General features: G+C 44.7%; 1 protein-coding gene across 1 annotated transcript in view; it reads left to right on the forward strand.

Moving 5' to 3' along the window:
• Nucleotides 1-20913, forward strand: part of CBL (Cbl proto-oncogene) — a 70099-nt gene that overhangs the window by 13825 nt on the left and 35361 nt on the right. Inside the window, exon 2 of the mRNA XM_073656629.1 lies at nucleotides 11875-12122. Coding sequence (XP_073512730.1) covers nucleotides 11875-12122 — 248 coding nt within the window. The remainder of the gene's footprint in view (nucleotides 1-11874; nucleotides 12123-20913) is intronic.

Here is a 20913-nt window from a genome sequence, read left to right on the forward strand (position 1 = left end):
GTGTGAGGGCAGATGTGTGGGGGTCCAGGACAGTGCAGGAGCAGTCAGCAGCCACTAGTGATCGATGGTGTGAGGGCAGATGTGTGGGGGTCCAGGGCAGTGCAGGAGCAGTCAGCGGCCACTACTGATCTATGTTTGATGAGGGCAGATGTTTGGCACTCCAAAACAGTGCCAGGGATACAGGATGGTCTGAGTGCTGGAAATTATTTTTTAGGAGGAAAGAAAAGACCAGTGATCTGCATGTACTCCGCCTGGCAATGGTTATACAGGTGTCTGGTTGTGATACCAGTAACTGCCGGAGTGCAGTATAATATAGAGATCTACAGGAGTCCAGAGCTGTTTGGTGTTGCTCAGTTGAGCCTTGTATGCTCACACCAGGGAAACCTGCAGGAAATAAACTGCTTATTTTTAGAGCTTTGGCTGAAACCGAAGACGGAAGATGATAAAGTTTAGCGGCGATCTTCATCGGGTTTTCTTACAAAGACTGTACAGTGTAGTCAGAGGAAACAGAGACCTTTCTCTTGCTGCATTTATAGTTATGAGCACATATGGTGTTTGCATTGTGCCTTTTTTCTCCGGGCTACAGATAATGGGCTTTTTGCTGCATTCACACTTTGTGTTTAAAAAAAAAAAAATTCCTGGAGCCTCTCAGAGATAAGTGATCTATAGTAGCAGCCAAGGTGCAGACACTTTTTGGACTTGCTGCGTTGTATTGTTCATACAAATGAAATATTATGATCCAACGTGTAGTTGATCGTTCACAATCCCTAGTATTACCATAATCTAATGTGTATGGACACATGAAACGTGCTGATACATATAGAGAGGGACCCTCCTCATTCCTAATAAACAAAGAGGTGCTGTCATGGGGAGAAGGAAGGTTAATCACAGATGGTGTCCTTCTGATCTATTAAATTATAATACTTAGTATTTAATGCAGTTGGCCGTTTATGGAGTAACTGGCTAATATTATCTCATATGGATGTGTATGTGGCAGGGTTGGGTTTCGCCCTCTTGCTCGGCCTCTTTCATTAAGAAACACTGAGCCTTCCCTTGGTCTGCGCAGTTCATAGAACTCGGGAATCTAACTAAGGCCAAGTATGCTTTAATGGAGCCGGTTGAATGACATCTCATTGCATTAATTTCCTGTTCTGTTGACCAATCAAAAAATTATTAGAGAATAACCGTTTCATAAATCAGTGCTACACATGAAAATAAGAATCTTTTGGGGGGCAAAAGTACTGGTTTCAGATTCTGCAATGATGGTCCACTATCTATCATGCAGAATATTGAGGTTACACAGCAATGTATATGCAAATTGCCTCTTCAGAGAGGAAGAGGACTAGAACTCACTAGCGCCACTATCGACCCTTTAACGAGCCTTACAATATGACTTGGGATAAAAGCCAAATCAGAATTCCAATTTGCAGTCATTGTTTCTGGGTATTACCCCTCATCAGTGCAAAGTATGAGATCTGATTTGGCTAGGTGAGAGACTCTGGACTGAGGTCCAGTTATGTATAGACTTGTGTAGTTTTGCAACAACAATGGAGCTAATGGTTGGAATCAGCTGCTGCGGGGCTGCTCCCCGCGAGCTGCGGGGAGGGCGAGCTGCGGGGCTGCTCCCCCTGAGCTGCAAGGAGGGCGAGCTGCGGTGCTCTACTTTTTTCCTTACTGGATGTACAATAGTGTTTGTAGACAGATCTTGATAATGTGATGCAATCACAGTATGTGGGGGAAAAAAGCGATATTTAGGCCTAGATTCACCAAGTAATTTACTGGCATAAAACTCTTTGACGTGCTGCAAAATTTGAGGTTGCACCATGTGTTTTTTCTACCAGTCCCGGCCAACTCTGACAATGTGGGAAGAGATTGGGTGAAAAATGTTAGAATTTGTGCCGCAAACGTCAGTTATTCCACAATTGGATGCCATTTCCTAGCCGGAGGGCTGTATCTGGCGCAGATGCACACTAGTTGTAAGTTGCCTTTTAATGAATTTGGTGCATCTGTCTCCCCTCCTGGCGCTCTTTCCTGCAGATCAGGACTCCACTGTTTTGGACTGTTACACATCTGTATCTGTCAGTCACGTGTTGCCTGTGCAGCTGTCACTCTGATGTGGCTTCGGCCTGTGAGAGCCTCTATAGTAACGGAAACCTCCGACAGCTTCCACCGGAAACAGTGACTCAGCCCGAGCCTGTGACACTGTGCGCTCCATCTCTGGGATCCTCAGTGATGTCGGGTAGCGGGTGACAGACTTTCAGGGGGATTCTAGCTGGAAAGTGATTTTAGACAGGCTCATCCTCTCTCCATTCAAAGTACACACAAGTGGTCCGATGGTCTGGAGGCTAACAAATTTAAAAGAATAGATCGCAGTTCAAAAATGTCCGCATTTGCCAAGACATAACACGCTAAAGCTTCTACTAAAATGTAATTTCGAGATTTAAAAAAAAAAAAAAAAATGAAAATGTCTGTGGTCTGGATATTGGTATGGATATAGGCGATGTTTGTACAGATGGCGGCGGACAGGTTCTGTAAGGTCCTAGCAGGTAATGACGAAAAAGACCTGAACCACCGCTGTATGTAGCTTTGTAGAAACCCTATGATTTCTATTACTTTTTATTCCGAAGAAGGTAAAAATTCAGAGAATAGAAGAACATTAAGGCTGTGGTTCCTCAGAGAACTAAGACCACAGGATGAAATCCTCGAGTGCGGTAGAAAATCCTATAGGGGGCTGTACATAAGGTCCCAGGTCTTAGCAAGTACTGAAAAATCGTTAAACTTTCAATAATAAAGCTTTCGAAACCCAGAGAGATCTCTACATCATTGCTTTACTAGGAAATAAAAAAGTGTCAGGCCTGAACAAATCCCAGGTACAAAATATGACTAAAAAATGTCAGCTCAATTTCAACTATTTTTGTGTTTCCTATTGATATGCAGGCGACAGGAAAGTCTGCAGATAAGGTTCCTTCAAAAAATGAATACATAAAACTGGCTCTTGGTGTGATCGGTGTGTCCCCTTAATGGTTCCCCAGATTATCTGAAAGTGACCAATTATTTCAATCTAATTTGTTTCATGTACTTTATTTTTTAATTTTTTTTGGAATTTTATTAAAAAAAGAGTCATCTAGCAATTTTCATATTGGCCACTGGGGCTTTTTTAGACTAGTACTTCCTGTCCTTTCAGGAAAAGTTTACAGGAGTTTTCTTATCAGAGGCCTCCCCTCCCTTCACAATGACCTTTTAAACACTCATTAGATATTATTGGGATCTGAACATTGTGGCTATGTACATGTGGTGTTTCCTGAAGCAGCATGAAGTGTGAGTCTAAAAAATTGCCTTTGGCCAGTGTGCATATTGCAAGATTTCTTTATTTTTAATACAGAAAGTGATGTTAGAAATTTTTTTCAACGTTTAACTCAAAAACATGATTTAAACACATTTTCTGATGATGGCTTACCTTTTAAAGGGCTTGTCCAAGAGAAACACGTCAATTCACGTGGATGGTAGATTAATGGCAATATGCAGCACCAGTCACTACACAAGGTACAGGTATTGTGCTCTACCCCTTACATTGCTTATATACACCTGCTGCTGGAGTAGATTTCTACTGATCATTGCGGTGCCAGATGTCAATCGCCCACCAATGTCGCATACATAGTAACGTAGGTTGAATAAAGACCTAGGTCCATCAAGTTCAACCTTTCTCCCCAATTGTACTCCCTACACTAACTTACCGGAACTAGGTCTTACAAATAGATGACCATGGTTAGTCCCAAACAACCCTTTTTTTTTGATCAGAAGGAGTTTAGTGTCGGCACTAAAGTCCTATAAATATTTTGGACGTAGACCTAACCAAAGGATTTCTTCAGTTCAGACCATGGTCCACTCTTACTACTTAAGATGCATTTTAAATTTTCCACTCACCCATGACAGCTTACCTTGAGAGAGGGATCCGCCCCATCAAAGACAGGAAACCATCTGAAATAAAAGGGCGGTACCTCTCCTTCGCTTCAGTTGGTTTCCTGTCCTTGATGGGAACCTGTCTGGAAAAAGAAGACTTACCTGGCTCTGTTCCGGTGTGGAAGAGCGGGCACTGGCCTGTGCACCGGGTTCCAGCCTCCAGAAGCGCCGTCCGCAGCTCCCCTAGGGTACTGCGTCCGAGCAGGCGCACGCGGTGAGGCTAGCTCCGGCCTCCCGTAGACCGCTGCGCCGCCCTCCCCCTTCCGCTCCTGTCGGCCACGCTCCGGAGTGGTAACTTCCGGGTATGACGTGCCTGACGTCACGGCGTGGTGCACGCTGGGAGAAGGCGTGCCGGGTGACGTCAGGTGGCGGCGCCCTATCCAAGATGGCGGCGCCCTGTGTAGCGTTCCCGGGCCGTTTTTTTCTGTTTGGAGCCCCGGCCTGGGAGGGGGGGGGGGGGGGGCGTTGAACAGGAGGAGTTTCTGGATGGCCCTATATTGGGGGGGGGGTTATCCTTGGAGCGTGGCACGCTTCTGCAACATGACTGACCAGGATAGTCAAGAGCAGCTGCTCCCCCCCCCCCCCCCCCCCTCATCAACGGAAGAAGCAGACGGACGCCTCTTACACGGACAGCCGCTTGAGCAGTGGCAGCCGCAGGAGCAAGGTGTCAAACACCTCTGGACCATCCAGAAGGGAATGATCGGTTCCGGTACCCGTTTGTGACTTCAGGGGTGAGTGATCTTCGTGAATGTCACCTTTTAGTAATGGGAAGTCTCTTATGTGCTTCCTTTTGTAGGAGCCTAGGAAGTGTAGCGCCAAGCAAAAGCACAGGATTTGTGCCCTATGCCAAAATTCCCTTCCCATAGACTGGCAAAAGCCCCTTTGCCCGCACTGCATTGCTAAAACTATAGCAGAAAATTCTCTGGATTTCTCATCTAATTTGAAATCCACAGTCCACGCAGAGGTTCAGGGATCCCTGAAGGGGTTGTTTAGAGGGAAGAAAAAATCCCATAGAGATGTCTCCTCCAACTCTGATTCCTCCCAGTCCGAGGATCTATGGCTGAGTGATTCACCATCCTCTTCCTCATGAGATAATGGTAGACCCTGCTTTCCCATTGAGGGTACAGACAGACTGGTTAGAGCAGTCAGATCAACCATGGGTCTGGGGGAGGAGAAAGCATCCAAATCCCGGGAAGACATTATGTTTGCGGGCCTTGGAGGAAAAAAAGAGGCGCTCCTTTCCGGTAAACACTAAAATTCAGGGCCTCATTGACCTAGAGTGGAAGAAACCAGAGAGATCAGGGGCCTTACCCTCCTTCTCTAAAAGAAGGTACCCCTTTGAAGAGAAGGACTCTGAGCCCTGGGATAAAATCCCCAAAGTTGACGGGACTGTAGCCAGGTCATCCAAAAAATCTTCCCTACCCTTGGAGGATTCAGGTGTCCTAAAGGATGCCCTTGATAAAAAGGCTGACTCCTTTCTGCGTCACACTTGGGAGGCCTGAAGCCGGTGGTAGCTGGCACCTGTGTGGCAAGATCTCTAATGGTGTGGCTCCAACAATTGGAAGACCAACTTAGGGATAAAAAGATCCCTAGGGATAGAATCCTTTAAAATCTACCCCTAATGCAGGCAGCATCTGCCTTCCTGGCAGACACTTCAGCGGACTCTGTTAGACTTGGTGATCTAGCCAAAAGTCTATCTAATGCTGCCAGAAGGGCATTGTGGCTCAAGGGTTGTCCAGGTGACCTACAATCCAAACATAAATTATGTTCCCTCCCGTGTGACGGCAGACTCCTGTTTGGCCAGAAGCTGGATGACCTTTTAGAAAAAGCGGGCGATAGGATCAAAGGGTTCCCAGGATTTTCAGGGGACTCAAAAAGATTTAGTTTTCGGAGGAGAAAATTTAATCAGGGTCGCCCTCCGGGAGACAGGAGAAGATGGGAGTCAAAATCCAAGAGGGAGTCAGGCTATATGTTTGGAGGACCATCGTCCAATACAAAAAAAGTCTTCCCAACGACGCCAGGCCGGAGGTAGGGGGGAGGCTTTCCCACTTTCTTCCAGCTTGGAAAGCTATTACATCAAACCCCTGGATTCTGAATATTGTGAGTGGTGGCCTGAAAATATGGTTCAGCCAGATTCCTCGCCGGACCTTTTATGATTACCCCCAAAAGGAATGTCCAGGAAGAACAAATAGCCCTGGAGTCGGAAATATTAGGGCTAGTAGAGAAACGGGTCCTTCTCGAAGTTCCAATACCACAAAGGGGGAAGGGATTCTATTCCCCTCTGTTCATGATAAAAAAAAAAAAACCCAATTCTTAAGGACCATCATCAACCTCAGGAGTCTAAACCAGTTGATAGAGAACCAGACTTTCAAGATGGAGTCAGTGAGCTCGGCAGTGAAGCTCTTGCTCCACAATTGCTTTATGGCAGTAATAGACTTGAAGGACGCATATTATCACATCCCAATTCATCCAGACTACCAGAAGTATCTGAGAGTAGCCCTGTTCATTCAGAAAGAGCTGAGACATTTTCAGTTTACTGCCCTAACCTTCGCCCTCTCCATAGCCCCGAGAATATTCACGAAATTAATAGTGGAAGTAACAGCCTTTCTACGAATCAAGAGCGTAGCGCTCGTTCACTATTTAGACGACTTTTTGGTAATAGGGAAATCAGAAGTCCGCTGCTCCAGTCAACTTCTAGAAGTCACGGTGGTGTTGCAACAGCTAGGGTGGTTGGTAAATTCCCAAAAGTCAAAACTAACCCCCTCAAGGACTCAGATCTTCCTAGGTCTAATCCTGGATTCTCGTCTCTAAGCCTGCTTCCTCCCAGAAGACAAAGTCCGCAAAATAATCAATTTAGTCTTGAAAGCCATGCGGTCTCCAGTGATGTCCCTAAGAGAGGCAATGTCCCTCCTGGGCTCTATGACTGCCTGTCTCCCAGCAGTCATATGGGCTCAGGGGCATATGAGACTTCTTCAGTGGGAGGTCCTGTCAGCGCAGAGGTCCTTCAACGGGCGTTTAGAAAGCAAGTTCTCTCTCTCCCCAGAAACTGTAGATTCCCTTTCATGGTGGACACACAGGGGAAATTTGACCTCAGGCGTGCAGTGGTCCAGACCAGTAGATCGGGTGATTATCACCGATGCGAGCAGCTCCGGATGGGGGGGGTCATCTAACAGAGCTCTCAGTACAGGGTCACTGGGCATACCACGAGATGGGGGCATCCTCAAACTTAAAAGAACTTTGGGCAGTGGAGAAATCCCTGATTGGCTTCCTTCCTCACATTCAGGGTCACCACGTCCAGGTCAGGTCCGACAACCGGACATCAGTAGCCTATGTAAATCACCAGGGGGGAACAAGGTCACGCTCCCTGATGGCTGTGGCAGACAGAATCCTTCATCTGGCAGAGCAACACCTCGCATCCCTCAGTGCCCTTCACATAAGGGGGGTGGAAAACGTAAGGGCAGATTTTCTCAGCCGTCACACCCTAAGACAGGGGGAATGTAGCTTTAAACCCATGGGTCTTCCAACAGATTGTCCAGTTATGGGGACAGCCAGACATAGATCTGTTCGCCACAAAAGCAAACATGAAGGTAGACAGATTCTGTTCCTTAAACCCAGCAGAAAATCCCCATGCTTTAGATGCCCTCCAGATTCCTTGGAAGTTCAGGAAGGCCTATGCCTTTTCCCCGTTAGTAATGGTTTCAGCAGTGGTGAGGAAGATTCGGGAGGGTGGCGCAAGTATAATTCTTATAGCCCCTTTTTTGCCCAAGAGGCCTTGGTTCTCCCTACTTCGACTAATGTCTGTTTCAGATCCCTGGGTTCTACCAGAGAGGCCGGACCTTCTCATTCAGGGACCAGTATTCCATTCCCAAGCCAGAGGTTTCCATCTTGCGGCGTGGAATTTGAGAGGTCACTACTAAGTAACAAGGGGTTTTCACCAGGGTTAGTCTCTACCTTGCTGGGTAGTAGGAAACCAATAACGACTACAATTTTATAACAGAGTCAAGGGTAATTCCTAGATTTTATAGATGCCCCGTTATCAGACAAGCCTCCAATCAAGGGAATCATGGAGTTTCTGCAAAAGGGGCGTGACCTGGGTCTAGCCACGGGACTCTTAAAGTTCAGGTGTCAGCCTTGGGGGCGCTCTATAATTGTAACTTGGCTGGGAACAGGTGGATCTCTAGATTTATCAAGTCCTGTGCCAGAGCCAGACTGGTTCGGTCCCTTAGAGTTCCGTCCTGGGACCTGAATTTGGTCTTGAACGCACTTACCAGTGACCCGTTCAAGCCTCTACAGGATGTCTCTCCAAAGATCCTCACCCTTAAGACCATCCTCTTAGTGACCTTAATGTCTGCTCGTAGGGTGGGTGACCTTCAGGCCCTTTCGGTTGATCCTCCCTACACACAAATTTATGATAATAGGATCACCTTGCGACCAGATCCAGCATACCTTCCCAAAGTGGTACCTAGATTTCACTGTAACCAGGAGATTGTACTACCCTCGTTTTTCTGCAATCCAAAAAACCCAGGGGAAGTTAGGTTCCATAACCTAGATGTTAGAAGATCCCTACTACAGTACATTAACATGACTAGTGTATGGAGGAAGGACCGTTCCTTGTTCCTGGCCTTTCAGGGGAATAGGAAAGGCCCCTGGATGTCCAGGGGTACCATTTCTAGGTGGCTTAGGGAGGCCATTTGTTTAGCATATATGTCCACAGGAGTTCCGGCCCCGGACAATGTCAAGGCTCATTCCACCAGAGCCGTCACAACCTCCTGGGCGGAGAGGGCAGACGTCTCAGTCGATCAGATATGTAGAGCTGCTACTTGGTCTACACTATCGGTTGGATCTGTCCTCCTCTGACCTTACCTTTTGGGAGAAGGGAACTTCAGTTGTGGTCCCTCCCTAGGGTGCTCATAATTCTCCAAAATTCTCTCAAGGTGTGCTGTCATGGGTGAGGGGAAAACACCAAGGTTACCTACCTGTAGCCGGTTTTTCCTGAACCCATGACAGCACCCGTAGTCCCCCCCCCCCCCCCCCCCCTATTTCTCTGTTTCTCTGTTTCTCACACCCTGGTGTGCACTGTTTTGGGTGTTATATATATTGTAGGTGTTGGTTATATGTCTAACCTTTTTGGGAGGTCCTCTCAATTCTCTTTTAAACTGAAGTGAGGGAGAGGTACCGCCCTTTTATTTCAGACTGTTTTCCTGTCCTTGATGGGGCGGATCCCTCTCTCGAGGTGTGCTGTCATGGGCTTAGGATAAACCGGCTACCGGTAAGTAATCTTGGTGTTTCGGTGGCCTATAGAGCATGAGGCGAGCTGAGATCTACCCTGCCTGATCCTTCTATTGGACAGATACCAGAGACTCGAGATAGTGGTCAGGATCTGCTGGAAATCCAATGTTTAGTTACTATGACTCCATCCTATTTGCAGCTCATCTGCCGGAGAACAAAAGCCTCTCGCATTGACATTCACCGCGTCCAATGCTTATTTTTTCTCATCACTATGTTGGTGGAGTCGGGAGGCCTTTCTCTTGTAATCTGCTTTGCCCCTGGGCAGTGTGAGGAGCAATGACTGTGTGTGATAGTTGGTTGATCATTGTGTCATATCGTGGCTCCTGGATCAGGGTTCTTATTCTAGGTATTTCACCACCATAAATTATGTAGCGTTACATTGTCAGTTTTTCTGCTCTCATTTATTGCTTAGTTTTTGACCCTGCAGTGTAGCAGAAAACCTGTTGCTGCCTGTGAAGCAGAACATCTGCTCTTTTTTTATTAGCAGCGCTTGCTCGTTTTCTGTTCCGCAGCAGTTATTTAATGCAGAGTGACCATAGATGTGTAGCTACCTCTCCATGCGCATCCCATTGCATCGAAGGGAAGGGTTCTGATGGGAAAACATGTACATGAACCGGCAACTAAGCCGCCCCATTGTAGCTATCGGCAGGGGCCCCAGAGCATAGATCACCACTGATCAGACAAATATGTCACAATTTTAACATCCTCTCAACTTGGCTTTTTTAAATTTATTTTATTTCCTTCTAGGGCTTGTTTCTTGCGAGACGAGTTATAGTTTTGAATGACCCCTTTCATTTTGCCCTATAATGTCCTGGCAACAGGGAAAAAATTCCAAGTTCAGTGAAATTGCAGAGAGGAAAAAAAAAACGCAGTTCCACAATTCTTTATTGGGTTTTGTTTGTAAGGGCATTCATTGTGCTGTAAAATCAACCTAGGTCAATGCTATTAACCTGCAGATCAACCCCATGTGTGCAGGGTAATAGCATTTACCACGTGACAGATTCCCTTGTAACCAGGGCTGGGGAGTCGGTAAGCCAAACCACCAACTCTCCACATTTCCCTGACTCTCGACTTCACAGCCCTGCCTCACTACTGAGCGTGTACCTAAAGTGCAGCACAGATTCATCTCACTACTGAGCGTGTACATAAAGTGCAGCACAGATTCATCTCACTACTGAGCGTGTACCTAAAGTGCAGCACAGATTCATCTCACTACTGAGCGTGTACCTAAAGTGCAGCACAGATTCATCTCACTACTGAGCGTGTACCTAAAGTGCAGCACAGATTCATCTCACTACTGAGCGTGTACCTAAAGTGCAGCACAGATTCATCTCACTACTGAGCGTGTACATAAAGTGCAGCACAGATTCATCTCACTACTGAGCGTGTATATAAAGTGCAGCACAGACTCATCTCACTACTGAGCGTGTACCTAAAGTGCAGCACAGATTCACCTCACTACTGAGCGTGTACATAAAGTGCAGCACAGATTCACCTCACTACTGAGCGTGTATATAAAGTGCAGCACAGACTCATCTCACTGCCTCAGTACTGAGCGTGTCCATAAAGTGCAGCACAGATTCATCTCACTGCCTCACTACTGAGCGTGTCCATAAAGTGCAGCACAGATTCATCTCACTACTGAGCGTGTACATAAAGTGCAGCACAGATTCACCTCACTACTGAGCGTGTACATAAAGTGCAGCACAGATTCATCTCACTACTGAGCGTGTACATAAAGTGCAGCACAGATTCATCTCACTGCCTCACTACTGAGCATGTACATAAAGTGCAGCACAGATTCATCTCACTACTGAGCGTGTACCTAAAGTGCAGCACAGATTCATCTCCACTAAAAGCCGAGATCCTTAGATTAGGAACAGAACAGACATTTATAGGACATTTCATAACTTCCCCAAATTCTTATGAAATAATTTACAGCACATCCTGCATTGTACTACTGTACCCAACTGATTATATATTGTCAGTCGGAGTACCAAAATGGACACAAAAGTCTGACTCCAAAGCCCTGTTAAGTAATGAAAAAGTAATTTGGAAGATAGTAATTTAAGGAAAAAAATCATTTTTAAGTTGGTGGAGCTGTGTGAGGGCTTGTTCTTTTGTGTGGCAAGCTGACATTTTTTTTTTATAGCGTTTTTAATTTTGCAGTTAGGCTACCTTCCCACAATGTGTTTTTGTTGAGTTTTTTTACACTGCATATTTTTGAAAAAATGTAAGTATCTTCTGCCGGGTATGATGTGGGTTTATCTCCTGAACCCCCTCCATGCACAAATACCCGACTTGTAATGCACCAGTATGTTCATTATGTTGGGAAGGGGTTAAAGGTGAACCTTCCCTTTTTAAAGCTCTGTCCATAGATGGCTCCAATTGACCCCATTTGCAGAGGAGGTCTCCATGGAAAGTGAAAGATCTGATGTGATCAGTAAGCGTTTGTGTCAGTGGGTTTCTTCTGTCTTCTCTCTGGCCTCCTAGTGATCCCCACTGGAGCCTGGGGCTGATGTCACTGGTGATCTCTGTACAGCGCTACAGAATATGTTAGGACTACACAATCAATGGCAAATAAAACCATGTGATGAGTTTAACGTATTATTTCCTGTTTTCTAGGTGGTTCGATTGTGCCAGAACCAAAGGCTTGCTCTGAAAAACAGCCCACCTTATATCCTGGACCTACTGCCCGACACATACCAGCACCTCCGCACCATTATGTCTCGCTACGAGGGAAAGATGGAGATTCTTGGAGAAAATGAGTACTTCAGAGTTTTCATGGAGAACCTCTTGAAGAAGACAAAGCAAACAATTAGTCTTTTTAAGGAAGGCAAAGAACGCATGTATGAGGAGAATTCTCAACCAAGGTTGGTGTGCCACATACTTCTGGCAATGGGGAAAATTACTTTCTGGGGTGCCACTTTAACCCCCTTTAATGACCTGCGACATATATTTTGGTCAGAGGTTGCTGAGGGCTACATGCAGCGGGCTCAGTAGCTGATCCTGCCTTATGCCAGGCGTACACAGGCTGGGTTACATCATAGCCGCGGTCTCCCTGTAACTGCAGTGGCTGAAGCGCTGAATCTGTGCAGTTTAACCACCAGATGCCTCCATCAATTGCTGATACTGGCATTTACATGGAGCAATCACCAGTATGCAGGGCAGCCAGGGATCTTACGCTGCCATCTTAGTCACCTGTGAGACTCAGCCAGAGGCTGACAGTCATACAGGAACCGTATGTATGTCTGTAAGCAAATGATCACAGTTTCAGAATAAAAATAAAGTAAAATAATGGAAATATAAAAAGAAATAAAAACACGCAAGTTGAAATCACCCCTTGCGTAAGGAAAGGGGGGAAAAGAAACATGTTGAGTATTGTCATGTCCGTTCTATCGAAAAATTTGATAATTTAAGCTATACAATGAACTGCCAAAAACAAACACCAGAATTTCCCAGTTTTTGGCCTCATTTCCCTAAAAGTAAACAATTAAAATGCAATTAAAATATTGTAAGTACATCATAATGGTATCAAGACAAACTACAGCTCAGCAGGGAAGACATAAGCTCTCGCGCAGCTCTATGAATGGAGAAATTAAAGAATAAAAAATGGATCTATCGCACACAAGAGTCATTCTTGCATCTTTTCTTACATTGTTGCATCTGGAAAGAAGTTAACAGCGCAGATTTTCCAAGTCTTCACATATCAACATCTACAGACACAATGCATTAACACACTGTGGCTAATGAGTACATCAGCTCCAATATTGCAATATTTCTGTAAACGTTAAAAATATAAAAGATACTTAGTGGTTTTTGATCAAAGAGCGCAAAAGCCATCCAACCACTTCAAGGTGACCTTTTAATATGGATGATCCCTAACCACTATATGTCCTACCTCTCCCTGTGTCAAACCAGCCTCATGTGAATGGGGAGTGAGTAATACGTCTTTTCAGACCTTCAAATGATGCTAGGAGCTACAAGTGCTTCTCATTAAATTAGAATTTCATCAAAAAGTTAATTTATTTCAGTTCTTTAATACAAAAAGTGAAACTTGTATATTATATACAGTCATTACAAACAGAGTGATCTATTTCAAGTGTTTATTTCTGTTAATGTTGATGATTATGGCTTACAGCCAATGAAACACAATTCATTATCTCAGTAAATTAAAATAATTGATAAAAAAAACACCTGCCAAGGCTTCTGATGTCTTTCAAAATGTCCCTTAGTCTGTTTCAGTAGGCTCCACAATCATGGGGAAGACTGCTGGCTTGATAGATGTCCAGAAGGCAGTCATTGTCATACTTCACAAGGAGGAGGGTAAGCCACAAAAGGTTGCTAAAGAAGCTGGCTGTTCAGAGTGTTGTATCCATGCATATTAATGGAAAGTTGAGTGGTAGGAAAAAGTGCACAAGCAACCAGGATAACCGCAGCCTTGAAAGGATTGTTAAGAAAAGGTCATTTAAAAGTTTGGGGGAGATGCACAAGGAGTGGACTGCTGCTGGAGTCATTGCTTCAAGAGCCACCACACACAAGCGTATCCAGGACATGGGCTACAAGTGTCGCATTCCTTGTGTCAAGCCACTCATGACCAATAGACAACGCCAGAAGTGTCTTACTTGGGCCAAGGAGAAAAATAACTGGACTGTTGCTTAGTGGTCTAAGGTGTTGTTTTCAGTAAATTTTGCATTTCATTTGGAAATCGAGGTCCCAGAGTCTGGAGGAAGAGTGGAGAGGCCACAATCCAAGCTGCTTGAGGTCTAGTGTGAAGTTTCCACAATCAATAATGGTTTGGGGAGCCATGTCAACTGCTGGTGTAGGTCAACTGTGTTTTATCAAGGCCAAAGTCAGTGCAGCCGTCTACCAGGAAATTTTAGAGCACTTCCTGCTTCCCTCTGCTGACAAGCTTTTTGGAGATGGAAATTTCATTCTCCAGCAGGACTTGGCGCCTGTCCACACTGCCAGAAGTATCAATACCTGGTTTACACACAACAGTATCACTGTGCTTGATTGACCAGCAAACTCGCCTGACCTTAACCCCATAGCGAATCTATGGGGTATTGTCAAGAGGAAGATGAGAGACACCAGACCCAACAATGCTGACGAGCTGAAGGCTGCTATCAAAGCAACCTGGGCTTCCATAACACCTCAGCAGTGCCACAGGCTGATCGCCTCCATGCCATGCTGCATTGATGCAGTATGATGCAAAAGGAGCCCGACCAAGTATTGAGTGCATTTACTGAACATACAGTACAGACCAAAAGTTTGGACACACCTCATTTAAAGATTTTTCTGTATTTTCATGACTATGAAAATTGTACATTCACACTGAAGGCATCAAAACTATGAATTAACACATGTGGAATTATATACTTAACAAAAAAGTGTGAAACAACTGAAAATATGTCTTATATTCAAGGTTCTTCAAAGTAGCCACCTTTTGCTTTGATGACTGCTTTGCACACTCTTGGCATTCTCTTGATGAGCTTCAAGAGGTAGTCACCGGAAATGGTTTTCACTTCACAGGTGTGCCCTGTCACGTTTAATAAGTGGGATTTCTTGCCTTATAAATGGGGTTGGGACCATCAGTTGTGTTGTGCAGAAGTCAGGTAGATACACAGCTAGTCCTACTGAATAGACTGTTAGCTGCTTTTTTCTTGCCATAATACAAATTCTAAGTAAAGAAAAACGAGTGGCCATCATTACTTTAAGAAATGAAGGTCAGTCAGTGTGAAAAATTTGGAAAACTTTGAAAGTGTCCCCAAGTGCAGTTGCAAAAACCATCAAGCGCTACAAAGAAATTGGCTCACATGAGGATCTCCCCAGAAAAGGAAGACCAAGAGTCACCTCTGCTTCTGAGGATAAGTTTATCCGAGTCAACAGCCTCAGAAATCGCAGGTTAACTGCAGCTCAGATTAGAGACCAGGTCAATGCCACACAGAGTTCTAGCAGCAGACACATCTCTTCAACAACTGTTAAGAGGAGACTGCTAAGGACAGGCAACAAGCAGAAGAGACTTGTTTGGGCTAAAGAACACAAGGAATGGACATTAGACCAGTGGAAATCTGTGCTTTGGTCTGATTAGTCCAAATTTGAGATCTTTGGTTCCAACCACCGTGTCTTTGTGCGACGCAGAAAAGGTGAATGGATGGACTCTACATGCCTGGTTCCCACCGTGAATCATGGAGGAGGAGGTGTGATGGTGTGGGGGTGCTTTGCTGGTGACACTGTTGGGGATTTATTCAAAATTGAAGGCATACTAAACCAGCATGGCTACCACAGCATCTTGCAGCGGCATGCTATTCCATCCGGTTTGCGTTTAGTTGTACCATCATTTATTTTTCAACAGGACAATGACCCCAAACACACCTCCAGGCTGTGTAAGGGCTATTTGACCAAGGAGGAGAGTGATGGGGTGCTACGCCAGATGACCTGGCCTCCACAGTCACCAGACCTGAACCCAATCGAGATGGTTTGGGGTGACCTGGACCGCAGAGTGAAAGCAAAAGGGCCAACAAGTGCTAAGCATCTCTGGGAACTCCTTCAAGATTATTGGAAGACCATTTCCGGTGACTACCTCTTGAAGCTTATCAAGAGAATGCCAAGAGTGTGCAAAGCAGTCATCAAAGCAAAAGGTGGTTACTTTGAAGAACCTAGAATATAAGACATATTTTCAGTTGTTTCACACTTTTTTGTTAAGTATATAATTCCATATGTGTTCATTCATAGTTTTGATGCCTTCAGTGTGAATGTACAATTTTCATAGTCATGAAAATACAGAAAAATCTCTAAATGAGAACGTGTCCAAACTTTTGGTCTGTACTGTACATTTCGGATTTTAAAAACATTTATCAAGCTGTTATAAAGTATTGTAATTTACTGAGATAATGACTTTTTGTGTTTTCATTGGCTGTAAGCCATAATCATCAACATTAACAGAAATAAACACTTGAAATAGATCACTCTGTTTGTATTGACTCTATATAATACACTGCTCAAAAAAATAAAGGGAACACTTAAACAACAGAATATAACTCCAAGTAAATCAAACTTGTGTGAAATCAAACTGTCCACTTAGGAAGCAACACTGACAATCAAGTTCACATGCTGTTGTGCAAATGGAATAGACAATAGATGGAAATTATTGGCTATTATCAAGACACACTCAATAAAGGAGTGGTTCTGCTGGTGGGCACCACAGACCACATCTCAGTACCAATGCTTTCTGGCTGATGTTTTGGTCACTTTTGAATGTTTGTTGTGCTTTCACACTCGTGGTAGCATGAGACGGACTCTACAACCCACAGAAGTTGCTCAGGTAGTGCAGCTCATCCAGGATGGCACATCAATGCGAGCTGTGGCAAGAAGGTTTGCTGTGTCTGTGAGCGTAGTGTCCAGAGGCTGGAGGCGCTACCAGGAGACGTGGAGGGGGCTGTAGGAGGGCAACAACCCAGCAGCAGGACCGCTACTTCCGCCTTTGTGCAAGGAGGAACAGGAGGAGCACTGCCAGAGCCCTGCAAAATGACCTCCAGCAGGCCACAAATGTGCATGTGTCTGCACAAACAGTTAGAAATTGACTCCATGAGGGTGGTATGAGGGCCCGACGTCCACAGATGGGGGTTGTGCTCACAGCCCAACACCGTGCAGGATGCTTGGCATTTGCCACAGAACACCAGGATTGGCAAAGCCGCCACTGGCTCCCTGTACTCTTCACAGATGAAAGCAGGTTCACACTGAACACATGTGACAGACGTGACCGAGTCTGGAGACGCCGTGGAGAGTGATCTGCTGCCTGCAACATCCTTCAGCATGACCGGTTTGGCAGTGGGTCAGTAATGGTGTGGGGTGGCATTTCTTTGGAGGGCAACACAGCCCTCCATGTGCTCGCCAGAGGTAGCCTGATTGCCATTAGGTACCGAGATGAGATCCTCAGACCCCTTGTGAGACCATATGCTGGTGTGGTTGGCCCTGGGTTCCTCCTAATGCAGGACAATGCCAGACCTCATGTGGCTGGAGTGTCAGCAGTTCCTGTAAGATGAAGGCATTGAAGCTATGGACTGGCCCGCCCGTTCCCCAGACCTGAATCTGATTGAGCACATCTGGGACATCATGTCTCGCTCCATCCACCAACGTCACTTTGCACCACAGACTGTCTAGGAGTTGGCGGATGCTTTAGTCCAGGTCTGGGAGGAGATCCCACAGGAGACCATCCGCAACCTCATCGGGAGCATGCCCAGGCGTTGTAGGGAGGTCATACAGGCACGTGGAGGCCACACATAATACTGAGCCTCATTTTGACTTGTTTTAAGGACATTACATCAAAGTTGGATCAGCCGGTAGTGTGTTTTTCCACTTTAATTTTGGGGGTGACTCCAAATCCAGGCCTCCATTGGTTAATAAATTTGATTTCCATTGATGATTTTTGTGTGATTTTGTTGTCAGCACATTCAACTTTGTACAGAACAAAGTATTCAATGAGAATATTTCATTCATTCAGATCTAGGATGTGTTATTTGAGTGTCCCCTTTATTTTTTTGAGCAGTGTATAAGAGTTTCACTTTTTGTATTGAAGAACTGAAATAAATGAACTTTTTGATATTCTAATTTAGTGAGAAGCACTTGTAAATTGGCTTTCTAATTGACTTGCAGTTGATAGGACCAGCTAATGACTGTACCTCCTATGTGCCAGTGTTTCTAGGCTTATCGGAGACACCGGAGTATATAGCTACAAGCAGGATTTGTTCTGTCCTCCTTTCTTTGGCACCAGCACTACATGAAGTGGAGATGTGACTAGGAGTAGGTGCTTATTTTTTTTTGTGTTCCTCCTGACTTCTCTACAACCAAATAGATAAGGCCATTGCAGATCTATCCAGTCTCATGCCGGCCAAATTTGATCCAAAGAAGTAGATAAGTTATCAGTGTTTTCTTCCTTTTGGGTCCACTCATGCAATCATGGGTGGGGGGAAAGGCATAAAAAATTGTAGTAGAAGACAGTTCCTACTGGATTGGTGATAACTTGCCGAGTTGGGAATAGCCTTTCTGAAGAAGGCTTCCTTCACGTGCCACCTTTTTTTTTTTCAGTTATGCATGTCATGTATTTTTTAGCTGTTTATTATTTTCTTCATGCAGTTTTTAGTTCTGATAAAGATGTCTGAGAAACTTCCTTGAAAAATTCCATGCCTCGGGCATGCTGCGTTCAGCGGGCTTACAGCCCGTCCATAATGACTTGTTACGGTTTTACAGTAAAACTACATTGTGTAGCATTGAGGTGTTTGCAGTAAGATGTGTGATCTGAAAGTAGGAAGTTTTGCATTGTGCAGTGGAAAAAGCAAGAGGAAGTGAATGTAACCACAGTCATAGCCGGCCTGTGACACCAGCATTGTGAAACCTGCTGGACAAATGCTAAGTACAGTCGCTGCTCTGGCTATTAAAATGGTACAGGTATGATCATGGCCACTAAGTCTGTGTAAACTCGTTGGTTTCACGTGGTCCGTTTTATTAATTTCCATAGATGTTAATAGGAAACAACTCGTATAGTTCTTCTGTTTGTTTTTGGACTTGTTGATTTCCTACAAGGATTTATTTTTTGCCTGCAGTTTTATCTGTTTCTAGGCTTACAGATGTGACGGTAACTATGTTGTTTGTGGCAAATAAAAGTATATTTCCGGTGTAGATAAAATGGCTAAATATCCACGAAGAGTAAAGGGCATGTGTCTGCACAAAATGAACTTGTTTAAATCTGGTCATTATGTTCAATGTTAACTTTTCTTTTTTTTTTTTTCATTTTTCTATGACTATTTAAAAAAATAAGTTTAGTTAGAAATGTTACCTTACACTGTAATCCTATGTACGGTGAATAACACCATTCACAATTGTGATGTCTCTATTGCTGATGTCTGCGCCCAACAGGAAGTCGGAGGCGTAATCTAGGCCCAGAGGCCCGTGTGAATTGTGTGGTTTTTTTGATTGACCGGAACCTGTCTGCTGGATTTCACACCTCAAGCTATTTATATGAGCATGTAGTCCTTTAATACCTCTGTTACCAAGAAATCAGCGATTAAATTGATTTGGAAATGATGCTGAAGTGCTATTTGTAGATCTTGCACCTCTGTCACTCCAGCTCTATTTTCCTTCCAGAACTGCTTCCTTCCACACTGATGGCTCCTTTGTGTAAAGTCGGGCAGCATAGAGGCTGTCGGGCAGCAGAAGGTGGTGCTGGAAGGAAAATAGAGCTGGAGTGACAGAGGCTTTCCGATCTTCAGCCTCAATTAAATGTTGGCTTTTTTTTTTTTTTTTTTGAGCAACGGTGGAACATACTGGCAAAGTACAGATATTGCTGGTCTTGTCTTTGCAAGAGCTACATGCACATATAAATAGTTTGTGGAGGTGATTTCTGCTGACAGACTCCCTTTTCAAGCCTTATTGTAACAGGACTTTGACACATTCCCTTTACACCGTGTACATTCAAATTGCATTTGGTGCTATAAGACTCTGTTTCAGGCTGGGTGACACTAGAAAATAAACTGAGCGGTTCTGACTTGTGACGGGCTGAGGTCTGATCCATCTCTGTAGATCGCTGCAGATTTTCTGTTGGTGCAGACCGAGATTGTAGGAAGCCTTTGTATGGCTTTGTGAAACAGAAATAAAAAATTGAGACGCTTTTCTCTTTGCCTGTTACTACTTATGTGCAGTTACAACATTTTTTGGACTAGAAGACTCGCCCTTTATATTTCTAAACTAATGGTTCCCCATGATTAAAGACAGTTCTTTGTTCCATATATTCTGCTCCCTGAAGAAAGGCATCCTTACTGTATCTACATCTAGATACACACCATCAATACTTGCTCAAAGTATCTCTCCTAAAGTAAGGCGTTCATACACCTTAGATGTCTGTCAAGTGACTACTCATTTGGGCCAACAGTTAGGTCTTTTGACCTCCCTGTGGATGCTTTTTCCCGCCGCATATACATGTTTTGCATAGAGTAGAGTGAGCCTAACAGGCCGGGCATGGACAATTCAACATGCCTGATCCCGATCTCCCCCAACAGATAGTTTTGCCACTGTCTGGGCCACTATGCACCTTAGGCCAAGTTGACTTGTCCTGCCAAAATCGGTGGGTTCGACATGGCATTAAAATCATGACTCCAAATTATTACAAAGATTCATAGTTGGGAGAACCTCAAGTAGTTTTCATTGTCGAAGGGGTTGGGGGTTGGGGGTCCTATCTACAATTTTAGATGTTTGTGTGGGGGGGGGAAATACCTACAACAATGTCGTTGTTGCTTGCGTCTGCATCATGTATGGAGTTTGACCGAGCACTACCTCAACCAGCCCATCATCCCACCCCAGGCAGAATGTGATTATGGGGTGCCAATGGGTTGCCCCTAACAATGGTCTCTGTGTCTGCCATGTTTTTAAGCCATTAGAGCCTACCAGAGGTGGAATCTAGTAGCCTTAGATGGTATATTGCACTACAAGCATAGTGTATCCCAGGTTACATCTGTGTGGGAGCTGTTGCCCAAAACACATCCGTTTGCTAAATGATCAATGATATATACAAGGTGTGGAGGACAAGAAATCACTCCCAGGCCGAGAGAAATTGTGAAAACTCCAGACTATAATTGTAGCTATTAGGAAATAAAATAATCTGGTCCTCTG

This window comes from Phyllobates terribilis, unplaced genomic scaffold (assembly GCF_046119375.1).
Source record: "Phyllobates terribilis strain yellow unplaced genomic scaffold, ASM4611937v1 Scaffold_12__6_contigs__length_324123572, whole genome shotgun sequence".
In the NCBI taxonomy this organism is placed as follows: domain Eukaryota; kingdom Metazoa; phylum Chordata; class Amphibia; order Anura; family Dendrobatidae; genus Phyllobates; species Phyllobates terribilis.